At 50.6% G+C, this 19,372-nt stretch overlaps 1 protein-coding gene across 3 annotated transcripts in view; it reads right to left on the bottom strand.

Annotated features, from left to right (window-relative positions):
- Nucleotides 1-9,331: 9,331 nt before the first annotated feature.
- Nucleotides 9,332-19,372, bottom strand: part of Scube3 (signal peptide, CUB domain and EGF like domain containing 3) — a 29,002-nt gene continuing 18,961 nt past the window's right edge. For 2 of the 3 annotated variants that reach the window (XM_051187139.1, XM_051187138.1), the window contains 15 exons: nt 18,622-18,744; nt 18,128-18,244; nt 17,243-17,368; nt 16,876-16,992; nt 16,638-16,742; nt 16,262-16,378; nt 15,802-15,957; nt 15,364-15,579; nt 14,861-15,022; nt 14,504-14,671; nt 13,943-14,104; nt 13,362-13,559; nt 12,820-12,972; nt 12,647-12,726; nt 9,332-9,936 (listed from right to left, as the gene is read on the bottom strand). In XM_051187139.1, coding sequence (XP_051043096.1) covers nt 9,787-9,936; nt 12,647-12,726; nt 12,820-12,972; nt 13,362-13,559; nt 13,943-14,104; nt 14,504-14,671; nt 14,861-15,022; nt 15,364-15,579; nt 15,802-15,957; nt 16,262-16,378; nt 16,638-16,742; nt 16,876-16,992; nt 17,243-17,368; nt 18,128-18,244; nt 18,622-18,744 — 2,150 coding nt within the window. In that variant the 3' untranslated portion in view covers nt 9,332-9,786. The remainder of the gene's footprint in view (nt 9,937-12,646; nt 12,727-12,819; nt 12,973-13,361; nt 13,560-13,942; nt 14,105-14,503; nt 14,672-14,860; nt 15,023-15,363; nt 15,580-15,801; nt 15,958-16,261; nt 16,379-16,637; nt 16,743-16,875; nt 16,993-17,242; nt 17,369-18,127; nt 18,245-18,621; nt 18,745-19,372) is intronic. The other variant, XM_051187140.1, reaches the window with a different exon arrangement.

Raw genomic sequence — 19,372 nt, forward strand, 5'->3', positions numbered from 1 at the left:
TTCCCTCTCGCTCCCGGCGCGGCCTCCGCCGGGCCCCGGAACCCGGATGACCGGCGCGGGGCCACGCTCCAGCCCGCCCCCCTCTGCCGCGGCGGCCGGCCTGCTTATCCTGGTTCCCGGGCCCCGGAGCCCGGGCCGCCAAGTCTCCTCGGACGAGCCTCGGAGCTCCGCCCCGCTCCCCGCACTGCTGGCCGCCGGGTGACGCGGCCTCGCCAGCCGGGGCGCCCGGGGAAGGCGTGATGACGTCACGACGCCGGTAGAGGTTGCGGTCGCCATAGCAATGCGGGCGTGCGGGCGGCGGCTGGAGGCGGCGCTGTAGCTGTAGGAGTCGGTCCGGAGGGAGCCATAGCAGGTATCTCTAGTGGTTACTGCAAAGGACGGTGCCGAGGGCCTCTAGGGTCCTTCCTGCGGGACTGCCCTTGTCCCGCGCCCTGGGGGACAGTGCCGAGGGCAGCTGAGTGTTTGTGAGGGATGGCATGCCGGAGGAAAAAGGTCCCTGGTGTTCCTCTCTGTTGGGCCTTTCTCCCAGAGGGATGATCCCGAGACGTCGTACTCCCTGAGAGAAGCTGCCCTGACGGCCCTTGTTGAAGAATGGTGCTCCTTCAATACCACCTCCCCTGAGAGATGACATTCCAGTGGACAGACACTGAGGTACAGCATCCGCCAGTCTTCTTGGGCGCTCACTCATTCCTCCATCAGCCGCCAAACCAACTGCTCCTCTTGATAGGCTAGCAATGTGAAGAACAAAACCAAGCTATCCCGCCCCACCCCGTCCCGTTTTCTTTTCTTTTTCTTGTCTTTTTTTTTTTTTTTTCTTGACCCAAACTCACTGTATATCACAAGGTAGCCTTGAACTTGGGATCCTCCTGCCTCAACTTCACAGCTGGCACCCAGACTTTAAGAGTTCTTTTATCATTTACTCTCCAATCAGGAAGGAGTTATGATTTAGGGTTATTTTCACAAACCTGAGAGAAAATGAAAAGGGAATGGGCTTTCAATTTAAAAAAATAAGTGAGCCAGGCATTGTTGGAGCACGTCTTTGATCCCAGCACTTGGGAGGCAGAGATAGGTGGGTCGCTGTGAGTTTGAGGCCAGCCTGGTCTACAGACCTAGTTCCAGAGAAATCCTGTCTTAAAAAAAAAAAAAAAAAAAAAAGTGGATGGAGTGGGAGGATGAGCCTGTTAACCCTGAAGTCTTGGTGTGGCACTGGACTTTGCTCCTGCTGCTCTAGTAGATGCCCAGTAGGAGCTGCCCCCTGTCCTAGCACGACAGGCACAGGGCCTTCCCAGTTTTACATCATGAACTGTTGGGTAGAAATACAGCAGAAAAGCCAGACACCATGGTGTCCACCTGTAATCCCCAGCCTTGGAGAGATAGAAGCAGGAAGGTCAAGAGTTCACCATCTGGGCTGGCAAGATGGCTCACTGGGGAAAGGCTGCCAAGCCAAATAACCTGAGTTCCATCCCTGGGACCCACGCGGTGGAAAAAGAGTGTCTGTTCCCCCTAATTGTCCTCCAAACTTCAAAGGCACATGGTGGCATGCTTACACACACACACACACACACACACACACACACACACAGAAAAAGTTCAAGACTATCTTCAGTTACTTGGTGAGTTTAAAATATTAGAATTTAAGTGATTTTTTTTTTTTTTTTTTTTTTTTTTTTTTTTGGTGTTTTGAGATAGGGTTTCGTTGTGTAGCCCTGGCTGTCGTGGAACTAGCTCTGTAGACCAGACTGGCCTTGAACTTACAGAGTGATCTGCCTGCCTTTGCCTCCTAAGTGCTGGGACTAAGGACGAAGTGTGCACCACCACTGCCCAGCTAGAATGAACATTTTATGTCTGTTCAACTACATCCCTTCTTTGCCACATTCCCTAGCAGATGGCACTCTGTTCAGTCACCTCTCCCATTATACATTTAACAAGAACTCAGAAACCATTTGTCTGAAGGAATGGATCTTTTTTTTTTTTTTGGATAAGCTGTCATTTCACTACATAGCCCTGGCTGGCTTGACACATATAGGTGCATTAGGCCAGCTTCAAACTAACAAATTTGCTTTCTTCTACTTCCCAAGTGCTGGGATTACAGGTATGTGCCCCTATACCCAACTGAAGCAGTGATGCTAATAAATTTCAGGTCCTGTCGGGGAGGTGGTGGTGCACCCCTTTAGTCCCAGCACTCTGGAGGCAGAGGCAGGTGGGTCTCTGAGTTTGAGGCCAGCCTGATGTACAAGAGGTAGTTCCAGGACAGCCAGGGCTGTTACACAGAGAAACTCTGTCTCAAAAAATCATTTTTAAAAAACCCCAAAAAATAAATTTCTGGTCCTAAGACTTGATGAGGAAGTTATTGTGGAGTAGAATTTGTTATTTTGTTACTGGGAATCAAATTCAAAGCCTCATACATGCTGGCTATGGTGCTCTGCCATTGAGCTACAGATATGTAAAAGATAAAAGAGGGTTGAAGATGACACCAGAGGATGGCTCTGTGATCTTGACTTTGGCTCTCGGATTTGCAGCTCTAGAAATGTAACCTTGTCTGTTCATTTGTCACACTAAATCAAACTCATAGGAAGTTAATGTGCTTAAAGTAGAATACCAGTTAATTTGCACTTCAGGCCACCTTGTTGAGAAATCTGTCTGGAACTCTCAGAACTCCAAAGCTACATACATGAACTCTGAACATGGCTATCGTCAAGCAATGGTAGCCATATCACAGTGTAATTTGGGGATCATGGAATGACTTCACCCATCTTCATTACAGAAGTTAAAGAGAAAGCTCAAGATTCGGGTGCATCAACCCAGGGTATTAATCGCTCAGGCCAATTTTTTCCCTTGTTCCCCAAGTCATATGCCAAAGTGACTATACATACTAACTTGAGGCTGTTGTCTATAAAGAACTGGGAACTGTTTGCAGAGGCCTACAGGCAGAGTAATGACAGTAGCAGCTGACTTACCTGTGACAATTTTGGTGGACAAGAGTATCTTCCATAAAAGAACACAGTTGGGCGACTGTAATTTGCTAGGAATGGGACATCTTAATTATGGATATGTCTGAGCACTTTTGTATTCTGGCTAGCTTCTACAGACCATACTGTGATTAAGAGGAATAATGCTTTCTGTGAATTCCAGGACAGCCAGGACTGTCTTAAAAGAAACTGTAGAGAGCCACCGGTGCCATTCCTGAAGATGGCGCCGGTTTCCTGTCCATAAGCCAGCAAGGCGCGGATGTGCGATCCACGTCATGGGGTGACAGTTACGAGCATTGCGGGCTGCACCTGTCAGTAATGGACACGACTCCTCTGAGCATATATAAGCAGAGCCTTTTTTCCTCCTCGGGGTCTTCCCTCAACTTGCTGTAATGAGCCGTGCAATAAACATAGCTGCAGAAGAATCCTGTTGTTGAGCGTCGTTATTGCAGGCAAGGCGATAGCGCTCAACAAGTGGTGCCGAAACCCGGGAACCTGACACCAGCGGCACAAGGGGGACCCTTCAGTCAGCTGGAGAGGATTCAGAACTGTGGCAGACAGGTAACAAAATAAGGTAAGTTCTGATAGACATGCTATCAGGAAAGCATGTCAGAAGCAGAACATGAGGAAAAGTTGTGTGTGTGCAAAAAGAAAAAGGCTAGCAAAGAGAAAGTGAAAGAGCCCCGAGAGACTGATCAAAAAAATAAAAAAATAAAAAAAATAAAAATAAAACAGAAAAGAAACAGAATAATAAAAAAGCCACAGATGGAGAGAATCTGGATACTGTACGGTATTATATTGTCTTTGCTGAGGAAACAACTGTTAAAGGAAATGTTGCTGGATTAATTCAATTTATATATTTTAAAAATGCTTTGACTCCAAAATTTAAGTTCAAGGACAAGTTACCGGGGAAAAGGATTTCTATTTTTGTTTCAACAGGGCAGTTAACTGAGATGTTTCCTGTTTTTGAGGAGGATGAAAATCATCAACCTTTGGAACATAAGCAGGTTAAGGAATTGGCTGAATCTGTTCGTGCTTATGGCATTAATGCTAACTACACCTCCTCACAAGTGGAGAGACTGTCTGCTATGGCTATGACCCCTGCAGACTGGATGTTTGTCCCAAAAGCATGCCTCACTATGGGGCAATATTTGGAATGGAAAGCCATATGGCATGATCTTAGCCAGTCACAGGCCTCCCTTGATTCACGATTAAAAGGAGGATTGATGGTAGTCAATCAGAGAATTGATTTGGTGCAGGAACAAATTGACACACTCTGGCAGATAGCCCAACTGGGCTGTCAATGGGAATATTCCAGTTTATGTGTCACCAGTGTACAATATGAAAATTACGCAAGAGCTGCAAACCTTTGTAAACAACTTTTTCAGTATCTTTTAGGTGAATGGACAGGAGAATTTGATAGCCTGATGGACCAACTCCGAATGGCCATCGTCCATGTGAATTCCACCCGTGTGGACGCCTCTCTATCAGAAGGCTCATTCTCCTGGATCTCCACCGCTTTTTCCCACTTTTAGGAGTGGGTGGGTGTAATGGGGTTTGGCCTGCTGTTATATGGTGGGGTGGTGCTCCTGCTCTGGTTGGTGAGTAAGCTACGTGCTCAACAGACACATGACAAAGTGGTTATCGCTCAAGCCCTAGCTGCTATGGAGATAGGCTTCTCTCCCACTGTGTGGCTAAGCATGTTAAAAAATGGACATTAATTGTCCAATAGGACAGCCCTTGCACCCTGAGTCTTCTATGACATTGCACCAGGTTAGGGTGTCTATATTTTACCAGAAACAGCCCTAATGCTCTGTGGGGTTTTTTCCCATTGCATGCAGACAGGTGCTTCTTTAGTTTAGCCTACTGTAATAAATTCTTCATGCTCAGGTTGTTTGGCTTAGCACTGCACTCCGGGTTGACTCTGGCCATGAGCAGCTCTGAGAAGGGCAAGTCTGGTTGCATGTGGGTTGGTGTCCAAGGCCCCACCTCCAGGGAAAAGATGCCAGACGGGTATGGCACTGACTTGGCTAACTACCAGGATTCAAGGTCATTACAATGTCCATCTCGTTCCTGGAGATCAGACCACTACCCTTGCCTGTTGCGTTTATAAAACAAAAAAGGGGGAGATGTAGAGAGCCACCGGTGCCATTCCCGAAGATGGCGCCGGTTTCCTGTCCATAAGCCAGCAAGGTGCGGATGCGCGATCCACGTCATGGGGTGACAGTTACGAGCATTTCGGGCTGCAACTGTCAGTAACGGACATGACTCCTCTGAGCATATATAAGCAGAGCCCTTTTTCCTCCTCGGGGTCTTCCCTCAACTTGCTGTAATGAGCCGCGCAATAAACATAGCTGCAGAAGAATCCTGTTGTTGAGCGTCATTCTTGCAGGCAAGGCGATAGCGCTCGACAAGAAACCATTTCTTAAAAAAAAAAAAAAAATTTTTTTTATTGGTTTTTTTGTGTGTCTGTAGAGTCCAGATCCCCTAAAGCTGAAATGACAGGTAGTAAAGAGCAACCTGATATGGGTGCTGGGAACTGAACTCAGGTCTTATGGAAGAGCAGCAAGTGCTCTCAACTGAACCATCACTGCAGCCCCAGGAAACACACACACTTTAAATATCCATCCAGCCCCCTCTGTTTTTGAGACTAGGTCCCATTGTGTAGCCCTGGATGGCCTGAAATTCACTATGTAGGTCAGGCTGCTTGTCCTGCTTCTGCTTCCTGAATACTGGGATTAAAGACATGTTCTACCACACTCAGCAAGAGACAGCTCCCTATATTGCTTTTAAAGATAGAAAGGGAGAGAATTCCCAAATCCGAAGTCATTGGGAATAAGATGAGTTGGAGGAGTGGTGGAGAAATGATGGCTTAAATGTTAAAGAGCACTGGCTGCTTTTCTAGAGGTCATGAGTTCAATTCCCAGCAACCACATGCTGTCTCACAACCATCTGTAATGAGATTTGGTGCCTTCTTCTGGCCTGCAGGGATACATGCAGGTAGAACACTGTGTACATAATGAATAAGTCTTAAAAACAAACAAAAAACAAAGGTGAGTTGGGGTAGAAGGAGCCAGCCTTGTCTGGAGTCAGAGTACTTTGACTGGTTAGGGTTCTTCCCCAGCTACAGGACAAGCTGTTGAAGTAGAAAAGATTCGTGCCAGACTGAGGCATTCCATTTAGTATTTTAATAATATAAAAAAGACAATACAAAATCCAAACATTCCTTTTTACAAGTTCAGATACATATTCTTCCCCAAGTGCAAAATACTTTATGAACCACACTGCTGTTTATTGTTGATCGTGAGATGCTTACTGTATTGGTAGCAGTGGAAGGCAGGTATAAATACAATATTTTGAGATTTCTTCTGCACTAAAAATAAAACAAAACAAAAAAAGCCTTCCACATGATAATTATTCTCTGAAACTTCAGCTCACACAGCTGAATTTTTAGCTTGTCCGAACTACTACCTTTTTTTTTTTTTTTTTGGTGCTGGTGAACTGCCAACAGAACCAGGGTTTCTGTTCCCTCTAATCCTTAAAGGAGTCCTAGTCCAAATAGTGCTGTTCCACCTTTGAGACAGGCCCAATGTAAAGGTTTCCTTGGTGGTGTTTTCTTCCACTTTTCCTGGGCTTGAGAAAGAAACCAGGCAGATGAACATTTTCTGCTTGGGGTCAGTTACAATCTGCCTCCATCCCCTGCTTTGAGACTGTCATCTTCAAGCTCAGCAGCAAGCATAGACATTTGAATGCTCCCTAAGTTTTCAGACTTCCTAATCCAGTTACAAATCATTGCAAACATGTACATGGCCAACACTACTCAGAGTTGCAAAGAATTATAAGAGCCAAAGCCCAGACCGAACACCTGAACTTAGCCACAAATCTGAGTCTTTCCCACCTCCATTAGGGGAGGCGAGAGCACCAACAGCACAGCGGCAATCTGAGGGTCCTGAAGGCTTAGGGTGGGCCCTAAAGTCTGGGCACCAGGCAGGGCTCTCCCAGTTCTGGGAATTACCTCCGGGTCAGGGGTTGGCTGGCCTGACAGTATAGAGGCTGAGGGCCACAGAGGCGTCACTGTGCAGCTGAGGACCCAAGGATCCTCGTGGGATGTGCCACTTGGTGCCTGGAGCACTCAAGGATCAGCTTAGCAGCTGTGTGCTAAGGTGAATGAGGTGGTGTGTTATGTGGCCTTGCAAGCATGGCAGCCTGCAGAGCGCCTGGGTCACTTCACAAAGGCTTCCTGTTCATACTGTCTTCCCATTTCCCCCACTCCCTCCTAGAGACAGGCCTCACCTAACCTGTGCAGTCCTAGAAGGTCCCTGAGTTGTTATCCTTATTCTATCCATTGAGCCCCCATAGTTAGGTACCCCAGGGCCGGTGTCCTCTGTATGTTCAGCAGCTCTCTGCCTGGATGCCTCACTGCCAACTTGATTGACAGCAGCTAGTCCTTGCTTGATTCCCTCCATCCGTGTTGATATCAGCTAAACCTAGTGGCCTGCTCTCTGTACCATGGAACTCATGTGCCATCCCACCAGCCATATGATAAATGATTAGAGGAAGTATCCTTGTGGTATGACAGGGAAGGGAGCATGGAGAAACCATACTGGGGGGCACTCTCCCTGTGTGGCTTCCCCGGAAGCTGGGCATAATGGCAGGGAGAAAGCACTCAAAAAGTTATCCTTGCCTCTAGCAGGATGGTCAAAGTTGATTCTGGCTGTTCTGTGGCACTTCTGGGGAAGTACAGACATGCCCATTCACCCTCCTATGAAGCCATTTAACAGTTTTGTAACCATTCTCTGACCCAGAGACAGACAACAGACCCCTACCCCACAGTGCTGGCTAACAGATATCTAAGAAGCTAGCTGTAATTGCTGTTGGCTGTCTGGCTGCTGTGTGTAGGGATCGGATTATTTAGTGTTGAATCTCTTGGCAGTCAACTGGAGTTGGACCTGAGGAGTCAGCTGGTGGCTAGTGACTGTCTAGGACTACAGTCTTGGGGGAGCTAGACGGAGCAAGTTAGAGACCTTGCAGGCAGCAGCTGCGCTAAGGTAGAACATACGCAGGGCCTGGGCTTGGGCATGGACTTGATTCTTCCTCCTTTTGAAAAACAGTAGTTGAGACAGGCTGAAAGTCAGTTCTTAAGAGGCAGGGGGCCAGCGTCAGGCACAGACCTGGTTCTTGTTCCTTCACCCCCTTCATACATGGATAATTGTCCTATTCAAGGCTGTCCCAGCCTTTCCTGGCCCATCCTTAGCATTTGTCCTGATCCTCTCCTACGTGCATGCCAGGGGAAACACGAAGGCAGTGAACGGATAGAGGTTTCCCCTACTTGGAGTGGATACTGACCAGTCCCGTCTGCATCTATAACCATGAGTCCACAGAGAGCTTCAAGGATGGCAGGGTGGGCTTAGTCAACATCCCCTTTCCTTCCTGCTCCTTCAAGATACCAGAATTGCTCTCCTACTCTTTCAGCACCTCTGAGGGATTGCTGAGGGTCCTGGAGTTCTGAGTGGCCTCAGGCAGGACAGAGAGTGATGAGATTCTCCAGCACTCAAAGCTTATGAGAGTCAAACCAATAGTCCTCCACTCCCAAGGTACAGTTCTCTCCTGGGCAGGTATAAATAGGGTTATTCTAAGAGGAAAAGAAACAAAAAACAACTCCCTCCCTCTAGACAACATAGGAAGACTCCATGATTGCACTTCTCAGATGTGGACAGGTGGGCAGGTGGCTTGCCATGGGCACACATTCTTTTTGCTGCCCATAATCCACGGCCAGAGGTAGGCAGCTCCAGGCTGGCTGGAGTGGGGGCCCTCTTTGGTGGCACCTACAAGCCACCTGGAGCTGCAAGGGAAAAACAACTGTGGAGTGAGGTCTAAGCTGGTAAGGGTCCATGGCCAGTTTTCTTTAAGGACAGCACTTAGCAAGGGGAGTAAGCCTCCCCCAGGGAGCACTTAGGTGGGGTAAGGGCACGGCTGGGCCAGGGAGGACTGGCAAGAAAAGGGTTTGTGGCTGACGCTGGCTTCCACTCATTCTGCAGGCTGGGTGGATCTTTAGGTGATACGTTTTCTTTTCTTTCTGCTCTAAGCAATGGCTTAAAAAGCCTGCTTTCTGTCCCACAGAGTTGTCTGAGAGTGTTGTCTCTGGGAGCCCTAAATGGGCTCTGGCAGACAAGATATTGCCTGTTGCTCTCCCCTATTCAGCCAGGGTTTGCCGGCTCAGTGGTATGGATCACTTGTAAATCCTATGGAGTCAGACCCAGGCAGACAGGCAGGCAAGAGAGGTGTACAGGTAAGAATGCCAACTATGTAGGTACCCCAGGGCTCAAACTGTGCCCAGCAGCTTGAGTTGGCACAAAGCTGGCATGTCAAAGCCTTCTTTGGCAGGACACTGGGCTGTAAAGAGTCACTCTGGAGAACACAACAGGGGATATTTTGGCTCCTTTCTAGCAAGGCACAACCATCCTGTAATGGCAGAAGCCTGTCTCCCCACCCCCACTTCCTAGCAGGCCCATCCTGTTCTGGGACTCCAACACCCTTCCAGACTGGAGGGCTGGGGATGGGAGCTGGTGAGGTGGGCAGAGGAGAGAGTTCTTTTCCTTCACCTGGCACTGAATGGTTTTTCCAGGGAATATGTAAGAAAGAAGGAGAGGAGAGAGAGAGAGAGAGAGGGGTGGGGGGAGACAGAAGGGAGATTGCCTGGTGTAGTGATATTTCTCCTCCAAAAGGGGAGGACTGATTCTTGTCTTGAGGTTGGGGCGCCAGCTATGCGGGCCAGTGAGTTGGAGCTCTGAAACCCAGGTCTCTAGGCCCGTGGGCTCTATTTGTAAGGCCTCAAGAAGCTGGAGACTTTGGAGCGTAGCAGCTTGATGAACGATTTGGGCAGCATCTCCTTGTGTTTCTCTGTGTACTTGAAGTAGTTTTGGGGGTGGGCCAGGACCTCAAAGAAGGCCTTGATAAGCTTCTTGTCCTGCAGAAGACAGCAGGTAGCAGTTGTCAGTGTAGTGGTATCCTCAGCAGTCCCTCTTCATGTCTCAGAGCATCTCCCACTGAGCATGCCCAGAGGTGACCCCAGGACTCTGTCCAACCATCGGCTCCTTTAGGAGCCACAGCTCAGTAATGGCAGCTCTAGTCCCCCGCTACTCAGGCCCTGGTCTGTGGAGCCATCCGTGACCCTGCTTTCTCACAGCTACAGTAAACTGTTGACTCTAATCTTCACAGTACACGCCAGGTCTGACCAGTCATTGCCATCTCCATGGCTTCCACTCTGAGCCAGGCCACCATAGTTTTGCCCTTGGACCATTTCAATAACCGGTCTATTTCTTTCTTTTGTTTTACATGATACTGAGGGCTGAACCTGGGCCCTCACATGTACTAGGCAAGTATTCTTTTCTTCTCTATTTACTTGTTCTGTGTGTACTTACTGTATGTCACCTGTGTGAATTGTATGCACTACACACATGCCTGGTGCTAGAGGGGTCAGAAGAGGATGTTGGATTCCCTGGAACTAGAGTTATAGCTGAACCACTGTGTGGGTACAGGGAACTGAACCCGAGTCCTCTGCAGGAAGTAACAAATTGTTGAGCCAATCCTCCAGCCCCTATGCATGTGCCAATCCTCCAACCCCTACGTACCCACGTACTCTATTATTGAGCTATAGCCCCAGCTCTCCAGCTCTCTGGTAATTTTTATTTATTTATTTATTTATTTTGACACAGGGTGCCACTAAATTGCTTAATCTGGCCTTGAACTTACTTTGTAACCCAAATGACCTACAATGTGCCATCTTCCTGCCTCAGGCTTTTGAATAGCTGGGATTAGAGGTATGAGCCACTAGGCCTGGGCTTGAGCTCCATGTTTCTGTCCTTGGCCTAGCACAGATTAGTCTCTTCACAGCAGCTGCTCTAGGATGTTTAATTAGTTTACTTCATGTTTGAAACATGTTTTCGGTTTCTGTTCTCTGGATTTTCTTTCCTGAAATGAGGACTTGCTATCTTGTGTGGCAAAATCTTAAACTCCTGGGTTCAAATGATCCTCACACTTGAGCTGCTCCAGCAGCTGGACCTACAGGCAGGTATCATCCTGTCTGGTGAAAGCTTATTTTTTCATAACGACAATAACTGGTGCCAGGAGCTGAACCCAGGGCCTGGTGCCTGACAACCATTTCTCCACCAGTGCCCACACTCCCAGCCCCTCTGCTTTCTTTTACCACTCACAGTGAACATCAGGTCCCTTGTGTTCTTTGTGCTGGGCTTCTCCTCTAGTCTTCCTCACCCTGTGGCCCTTAAATACACCCCAGTACAACAGTAGTGGAATACTCCAGGCACCGGCGCCACAGCTCCCTTCAAGTCCTTCCTCACGGTGTCTCCTGCCCCCCTCACTGGATGCCAACCACTATGTCTTAGGACTCCTCTCTGACACAACCACAGCTCAATTCCCAAGACCCACGCTGGCAGGAAAAACCAGTCCTCCAAATTGTCCTCTGACCTCCACATGCACACACACACACACACACCACTCGTACCCACAAAACCCCAACAAAACTGACAGCGTATCTCCTGGTTTCTCAGCTGAACCCCCAGATTTCTAAAATAGGTGGGGCTTCCTGCCTCTCAACTCCACTTTAATCAAGACAGTTGAACTATACTGTCCTTTGAGACAGTCTCACTATGTGGCTAGGGCTGGCCTAAAGCTCACTGTGTAAGCCAGCTAAACTAGAACTCACAGAGATCTGTCTGCCTCTGCTGGGATTAACAGTGCACCACTACACCTAGTACAGTTGCACTACTTTGTAAAATGCAGTTGCATAGTACATTTGGTTTTTTTTGTTAGAGATGTAGTCCATTGTATTGCCCAGGCCTTTCTCTTCACTCTTGGGCTCAGCGATTCAAGGCTAGAGAAATGGCTCAGAGACTAAGAGCGTACATTGCAGAAAACCTGAGTTTAGTTCCCAACACTCATACTGGGTGGCATACAACTTCCTGTAACTCCATCTCCAGGGGGATCTGATGCCTCTTGCCTCCTAGCATTCACAGGCACATATCCTCACAAATGCCCATAATTAAAGATGAAGTAAAATAATTTTGGGGAGAGTCTTATTGTATGTATCCCTGGCTGGACTAGAATGCCACAAAGATCCACCAGCCTATGCCTCCAGAGTGCAGGGATTTCAGGTGAGCACCACCACCACTAGCAAGACTCCATAGACCCAGGACATTGCTCATCCTCAGTGTTAGAAATGTCTCTTTTCCCTGAGGTCTATCATCTCAGCACTTAGGTAGAGGTGGGAGGACCTGGAGTTCAAGCCAGCCTGGACTAATAAGACCCTAAAAAACAAACAAACAAACAAACAAACAAAGCATCCTTCTACATTCTATCTCCCCGCCACCACCACCACGTTCCTTGATTGAAAAGGTAGAGGACATGTCTTCTCACCTTGACTTTTACCTCTCTCAAGATGTGACACAGCGTGGTGACACTCCATTTCTAATTTCTATGAGCTAGACTCAGAGCCCACTGCGGGCAAGCTCTTTAGCTCTGTGTGCCTCAGTCCTCTTACATGGAAAGTGGCAATGACAAAAACATATGCCTCAGAGAGCCAGGAAACAGAATGCCATGCTGGCTACTGGTCACTGGTATATGCCCATTTACATTGGCTGCCATAGTGAACATTCACTTGCCTTCAGGATCTCCTGGTGGTTCTCAGAGGCATAGAGCCGGCCGTCCCGCACTATGTCCTCCACCAGCTGCTCGTAGTCCTCTGTGAAGTCAACCAGGATTGGGGGCTGAGGATGTCAACTCTTGGTTCCCTCACAAGACCCACCCCCTCTCCACCCCTCCTGTCCTTGCTCACCGTCATATGTCACGTAAGGAATCTGGAAGCCACGAGCACTGTTGGCCTCACTAGTCTTGAAGTTGATCCAGAGTTTCCTGGAACGGGCCGTGAAGGCAATGGGACGCTCATAGGTCTGGCAGGTCTCATAAGTGGTGATGGAGGATGGGGAGGCTGGCAAGGCAAGTGTCATGTCAGAAGGTAGTGGGGCTGGGAAGCAAGGCACAAGTCACTCTAACAGAGGCTCCCTCTCCCTGGACACACGCCTGCACACCCCCTCTTCCATAATCTCCAGGGTTACTTACACCATTGACAACTGAACAATCACATGGTCTATTAAAATTGACATTTACAAAATCAGAGTGACAAAAAGGCTAGGGCTAGAGTTAGTGCATTTAGTGGACTGGCACCCCAGGCCAGGACTACCTTCTTGACTGCTCTCCACCCAACCTGCCTCAGTCATCCTGTGCCAGCATCTGTCCCCAACATCACTGCCCCAACTCTTCCTCTAGCCCCACCAGAATCCAACCGTTCTTCCCTGAGCCCACTCTGCAGTCACCCACAGTTCTTTCTCATGACGAGAACGTCCCCACACTCATCCTCGGAGGGCAGGAATATCTCCGGGACCACGATAAGGATCTTGCGCTTGGGTGGGGGGTTGATGTTCCAGATGCACTCCACACCCGCTGGGTAGTTGCCCGGGTAGTTGGGGGACTCGATGTAGCCAGTGAATTCGCCTAGCTCCCCACCACACTGCCGATCTGTAACCATACCCAGGAGACAAAGCAAGAAAAACAATGGAAAGTCAGTGGGAAACCATGTTGAGCAAGCTGAAGAGTTTGAAGGTGGAGGACAGACACATAAGGTAGCCACCATGCTAGTTCACTCTCCACTCTTCGAGTTCTGGGTCCACCCTTCTTCCTGCCTTTTCATACCTGAAAGGGTGCTGCATGCCTCAGCCTGACAGCTGGCCTAGAGACTGAGGGTCTGGGACCATGTGGAGTGGACTTGCTGCCTGCCCGCCCACCCATCCACCAGCCCGGCTTCCTGCTGGCTTGTCCCCCTACCCCTTATCCTGTGCCCATGGCTCCAAGATCTCGCTCCACTTCCCTGCTCCTCACAGTCTGGCCTGCCACATACATACTCTTGCACTGAGCCACACTGGTAGAGCCGTCAAAGTCAGTGCTCGTATTTCCTGGGCAGCGGATGCAGAAGTTCTGACGGAAGTGTGGCTGGTAGGAGCCCATGGCACAGCGGATACAGCGATGGGTGCTGGTGTTGTAGTAGTGGCCCGGGGAGCACTGGACTGCAGGCGGGAGGGAAGAAGGCATGAGCTAAGACCAGGGAAGTGGGCATCTGGGCTGTGGACATCAAAGATCCAAGTTTCTTTCAGGGTCCCTACCTTCCCCAATCAGGCCATAATTTAAGGCCAGAGGGGCTGGATCCAGCAGCAGCCCTCCCTCCTGCAGGCACTGAGTAGTGTCTGTCTGATTTAGGAGTTGAAGGGGGATGGCCACCCACTCTCCAAAGCAAAGTGGGATTACTAGTTACTTTGTTTCCCCAGGTTTGGCCCAGAGATGCTTTTGAGAACAAGACGCAGAGAATATGGTGGAATAACATAGTCAGGTCTGTACAGGGCACTGGGAAAGTTTCCGGGGGCAGTTGAGGTCATGGAGATCCCTGGTGGAATAAGTAACCTACTCACCTTTGGCGTCACAGTCCTGGAAGGAGACTGCCCCCTCATGCTTGGTAGTGAGGCCTCCACCACAGGGAAAGCACAGGGTTCGTCCTGCTTCAGGCTGATAGGTGCCCCGTGGGCATGGCTGGCAGGGCTTGAACCCATCTACTGAATGTTGGCCAGGTGGGCACTGACCTGCAATGAAGCAAGGGCCCAACTCTGATGGGGTTGTCCCTGGGTCACTCCATGGTCACCCCAGTCTTAGGGAAAAGAACATCAACTAGGAAAGTGGCCTGGAGCCTGGGCCTGCCCTTTGGAAAATCCCATGCCCATGGCCGTCCCAATGCCCACCCTAGCCCAGTCTGTTATTTGTTCCCCTGGCACCTGCACATGTGGTGACGTTGGTGGCTCCAAGAGGCCCATGGGCATCACTCCCAGGGCAAAGGTCGCAGGAGAGCTGCCCTTCCCTCTCCTGGAAGGTGCCCGCTGGGCATGGTACACACTGCTCCGTCTGGCCGTGGTAATACGTTCCCTGCGGGCAGCTGACTGAGGGAGAGTCGGCCGCGCTAGCCACCCCCCATCTCCCACCACCCAGGCCTAAGACTCCCCTTCCCACTCTTCCAGATATGGGGAGAATCTGTCAGGGCACCGACAGAATCCTGCTTAGAGAGGTGGGGAGGTCAAATCTGTGTGCAGGAAGGCTGCTGGCCCTGCCTGGCATCTTAGATTTCAGCCTGGGACGAGGGAAGGGAGGATAATGCTCAGGGGGTCTTCGCTGCCTCACAGTGCACCTGAGGTAAAGAGTCCTGTTCTGCTCTGAGCCAGGCAGGCCCAAGTTGGGCCTTCCCCACTCCCCACATCCTTGACTTCCCAGCGAACTCTCTTACCACACTTGGTGCCTGCCCGGTGCTGGCCAGGCCTGCAGACCTCCGCCAGCTCTGTTCGGTCCCCAGCTACCTGGCCTGGCTTGTGGGCTAGCTCATAGTCAAGGCCTGCCAGACGCAGCAGGAACCGGTCCTGGTTGATGGACTTTCTGAGCATCTTCAGGGACCCTTTCAGTTTCCGTTCCGTCCTCTGTCGGAGGCAGGGCAGTCCGCAGCCAGCTGGTGATGGATGGTTGTATGAATCAGAAAGCACAGAGAGAGTGAATGGTCAGAGGAGAAAGCAGGGATTAATGGCAGGAGCAGGGTGCACGGGGCGAGAGGCAGCCCAGGAGCTTGCTGCTGTGGTTTGTTACACAGGCCACAGGTACAGGCGCCCCTTTTCGGACCCAGGCTGTGTGCCCTCCTCTTTGGCCCTCCACCCAACAGTGTCCATAGGCTCACCTGTCGTTTCTTCTGCTCGGACCTCAGCCTCTAATTCCAGTGTGAGCCGGGTAACCTCCTTGCCGGGGGTCCGGGCCCGTCGGCCCTTGCCCTTCCGAGAAGAGTCACACTTGAGGTGGATAAAGGTGACTTGGCAGTCAGAGCAAGGGCTACCACCTAGAAACAGAGGCCTTGTCAACTTCAAACTCAGGGACTCCCACTGTGGATGGAGTTCCCCATCCTGCCTCTCATCTCTCTGTCCAGCCCAGGCAGCCCTGAGCCCAGCCCTACCTGCAGCCCTCTCCTTGTCTAGTTTACCCGGTGGAAGGGAATGATAGGGGATTTCTCGGGCCATAGTCTACAACAGTTTCCCCCTTTGCTGTCCAGAGTTCAGGGTACTGGTGACTCTCTGGACAGGACCAGAAAGAGGGGCTGAGGGACAGGGAGAGTTTGGTGGGACCCGTTAGGATGAGGCCCAGACCTGGCCCTGGGATTCTGCTGGCTTCCTCCACTTTGCCTTTGTTTCGCAGGTGCAAACGACATTTGGCGTCCTTGATCTTGAAGGAGGCCCGCTGCTTAACTGATAGCACTGCAGCCTCTGGAGGGGTGAGAGAAGGCTCAGTGCAGCCTGGGGGTTGAGGGGTGGTGAGGCTGCTGGAGGAAGTGGCTTAAACTGGTCACTGAGAGTTGGCTGGAGAGAGCAGGACCACGAAAGCCAAGGGTATCAGACAGGAGGGCCAAGGTGGAGAGTCACAAAGTCACGCATGAGATTCAGGAAGGAGTCAAGCCAGGGGGGTGAGCGAAAAAGACAACTGCGGTGTTTAGGGAAAAGAGGGGGCTTCTGGGCAGGTGCTCACCATGACAATAGTTGGAGGTGGTGCTGTTTCCAGGGTGGATGCCTCGGGCTGGAGCAGCTTTAGGGCTAGGGGTACCACAGCTCACCGTGAAACCGTTCTCGGACTCTGAGAGAAGGGGCCTATCACAGCTCTGACCTGCCTCCCAACCCCCCAATAGTAGGCAGAATCCCAGGGGGACAGAGGAGCTGCTGGACAGCCAACTTCTCTCCCAAACTCTCTGCCCCCTCTTCCCACATACCTGGCAAAAATCGGGCTCGGGAGGGGCAGGTCAGGGCACAAGTGTCCTTCTTGCCAGACCGGTTGCAGCTAAGCATGGCTTTGGAGGCCCCAGGATTGCTCTGACATTTCACTGGCTCTAGGAAGGGGACCAAGGCCTGAGGATATGGAACATGTCTTGCCCTCCTTCTCCCTCATATGGTTAACTCAGAAAAACAGATTATCTATGTGCAGAACTACAAATGTGCCCCAAGGAGACTGGGTACATCTTAGCCAGAGATGGCATGCCTAACCCTGGCTACATTCCCCACCCTTCTACCCATCACACCTTCCCATCAGACTCCCTGAAACAGCATGGCAAAATCCCACCAGCAGGGGGCACCACACACCTGTGCAATCCTTTCCATTCCAGTGAAGGCGGCCCTGGCCGGCTGGGCAGGTACACTGATAACTGCCAGGTGTGTTGATACAACCAGAGCGGCAGCCCCCCTTATTGATGCTGCATTCGTCCACATCTGTGGGAGGGGTAGATAAACAGACCAGAGTGGTGGATTGGTAGGAGCCAGGGACGGGGCTGCAAGTGAGGCCCTTTGGTAAGTGTCCAGACACAGAGTCATGCAAGGTGAGGGAGTACCTCACAAAGGTCGACTGTGTATTTACAGATCTCATGGTAAATATTCTCACAAAGATATTAAAGGGTTCTGTGACCTGTGGAGAGCTCAAACTTCTTCCCATTCTCTCTATCCCCAGTCAGAGACACTTGGGCAGGTGCCAACTTGACCAGCATCTCAAAGCCTTCCGCCATTCTTACCCTCACACTGGGCTAGCGATTAAGGGTGGGTCTCTGGGAATAGTGATGGGGAGGGAGGGTAGAACTTAGGAGGTCTCAGAGTGTGGGCACGATGGTGTGCCTCCTGCAGTCTGGACCCTTAGGAAGTGATAGCAGGAGGATCTGGAGTTGAGGGTCACTCTGGCTACATAGTATGTTTGAGGCCAGCCTAGGGCTCATGAGACTCGTAAATAGACAAGCACCTTGCTGGCAGGATGCTGTTCTGTTCCCTGGTGCACTGTCTGCCAGCTGGCCTTGGGAAGCTGCCTTTTGGGTTTTTTTGTTTTGTTTTGTTTTGTTTTAACATGTTGGATGCAGATATGACACAGGCACCAGGGATTTCTTATTACCACAAGCCAGCACAGGGACATCAGACATTTGGAGAGCGGAGAGGTGAGGGACTAGGGTGGCTGGGAAGCAGGACAATATGAGCTTACAGGCTTACCTCCACAATGAGTGACACCATACAGCAGGTACCCACGATGACAGAGACACTGGAAGCTTCCTGGTGTGTTGACACACATGTGGTCACAGGTTCGGTCAAAAGAGCACTCATCTATGTCTGCAAGAGCAAAGGTTTGAGCCATTGAGTCTGTCTTGGGGCACCTGAAAGAGACCTAGATTGACTCCAGAGCTGTGACTGCCCTGTGCCTGGAGATTCTGTCAGGGTCTGGAACCTGTGGGTCATGACCTAGCTGCAGCAGGCCACACCTGGAAGGATCTGGATTGTGGTGAAAACTCTCACCCCTCACCAAGTTGTGTGCCTTAGTATGGAGCTGGTCTTACAGAAGGAAGGAGTTACCATTGGCTACCTGCGGCTGATACTGCCAATATAGATGTTCCCTTCTCTGCAGGAATGCTTAAACTGTGGCATCCCTAAAGCTCTCACACCTGAGAGCCTCTCCAGAAGCCTCCCACCCCCCCCCCCAGCCTGCTTACCCTGGCAGCTCCTTTCATTGATAAGAAGCTTGTAACCCTTCTTGCAGCTGCATTCAAAGCTGCCCACTGTGTTGCGGCAGATGTGGTCACAGCCCCCATTGTTTAAGCGGCACTCATCTATGTCTGGGGGAGCAGACAGAGTAGAATGAGGGACAATATTGAAGGTTAGAAGCAAACAGGAGACAAGACCTTTTCCTCAAAGAGACAAGGGTAATAATCAAGGAGGGCTCTGGGCTGTCCCTTTTAACTTGGCTGTTACCCTCTGTCCCCATGTCTTCCTTGTTTAGGACATCTGGCCATTATAGCACCTTTTCTTTGGAAGCTGAGTCTAGGGTTTCCTAAGCCAGCAGGGAACAACCATCTGGAGTTTGGGGAACAGGAGGCTATTTGAACTCCAGGCTGGTCTACATCCCTTAACTCGAGCTGATAGCCATTCCCGAGACTGTAGATAGGGCTCTCCCTTCAAATCCCTGACTCCTGTCACAAAGGATGGATCAGGGATGCCAAGCTGGGGGCCGTGGTTATATGGAGAGCCTGAAGGGACTTGCTGGAAAGGGGCATCCTTCAGAGAGAGAGAGAGACTGAGATGATGGGTGGTCCAGGCAGGGGACTGGCCTGGAGTGGTCTGGAGAGACTCAGAGCCTGGCAGCTTTGGGTACTAGAGGGAAAGGGGCAGTAAGCACCTTCCTCCCTGAGGTCAAGTTCCCCTGGCTGGTGGCAGACAGGACCCAGGCTACTTATCCCTTCTGGA

The sequence above is a fragment of the Phodopus roborovskii genome, unplaced genomic scaffold, assembly GCF_943737965.1.
Source record: "Phodopus roborovskii unplaced genomic scaffold, PHOROB, whole genome shotgun sequence".
NCBI lineage: Eukaryota > Metazoa > Chordata > Mammalia > Rodentia > Cricetidae > Phodopus > Phodopus roborovskii.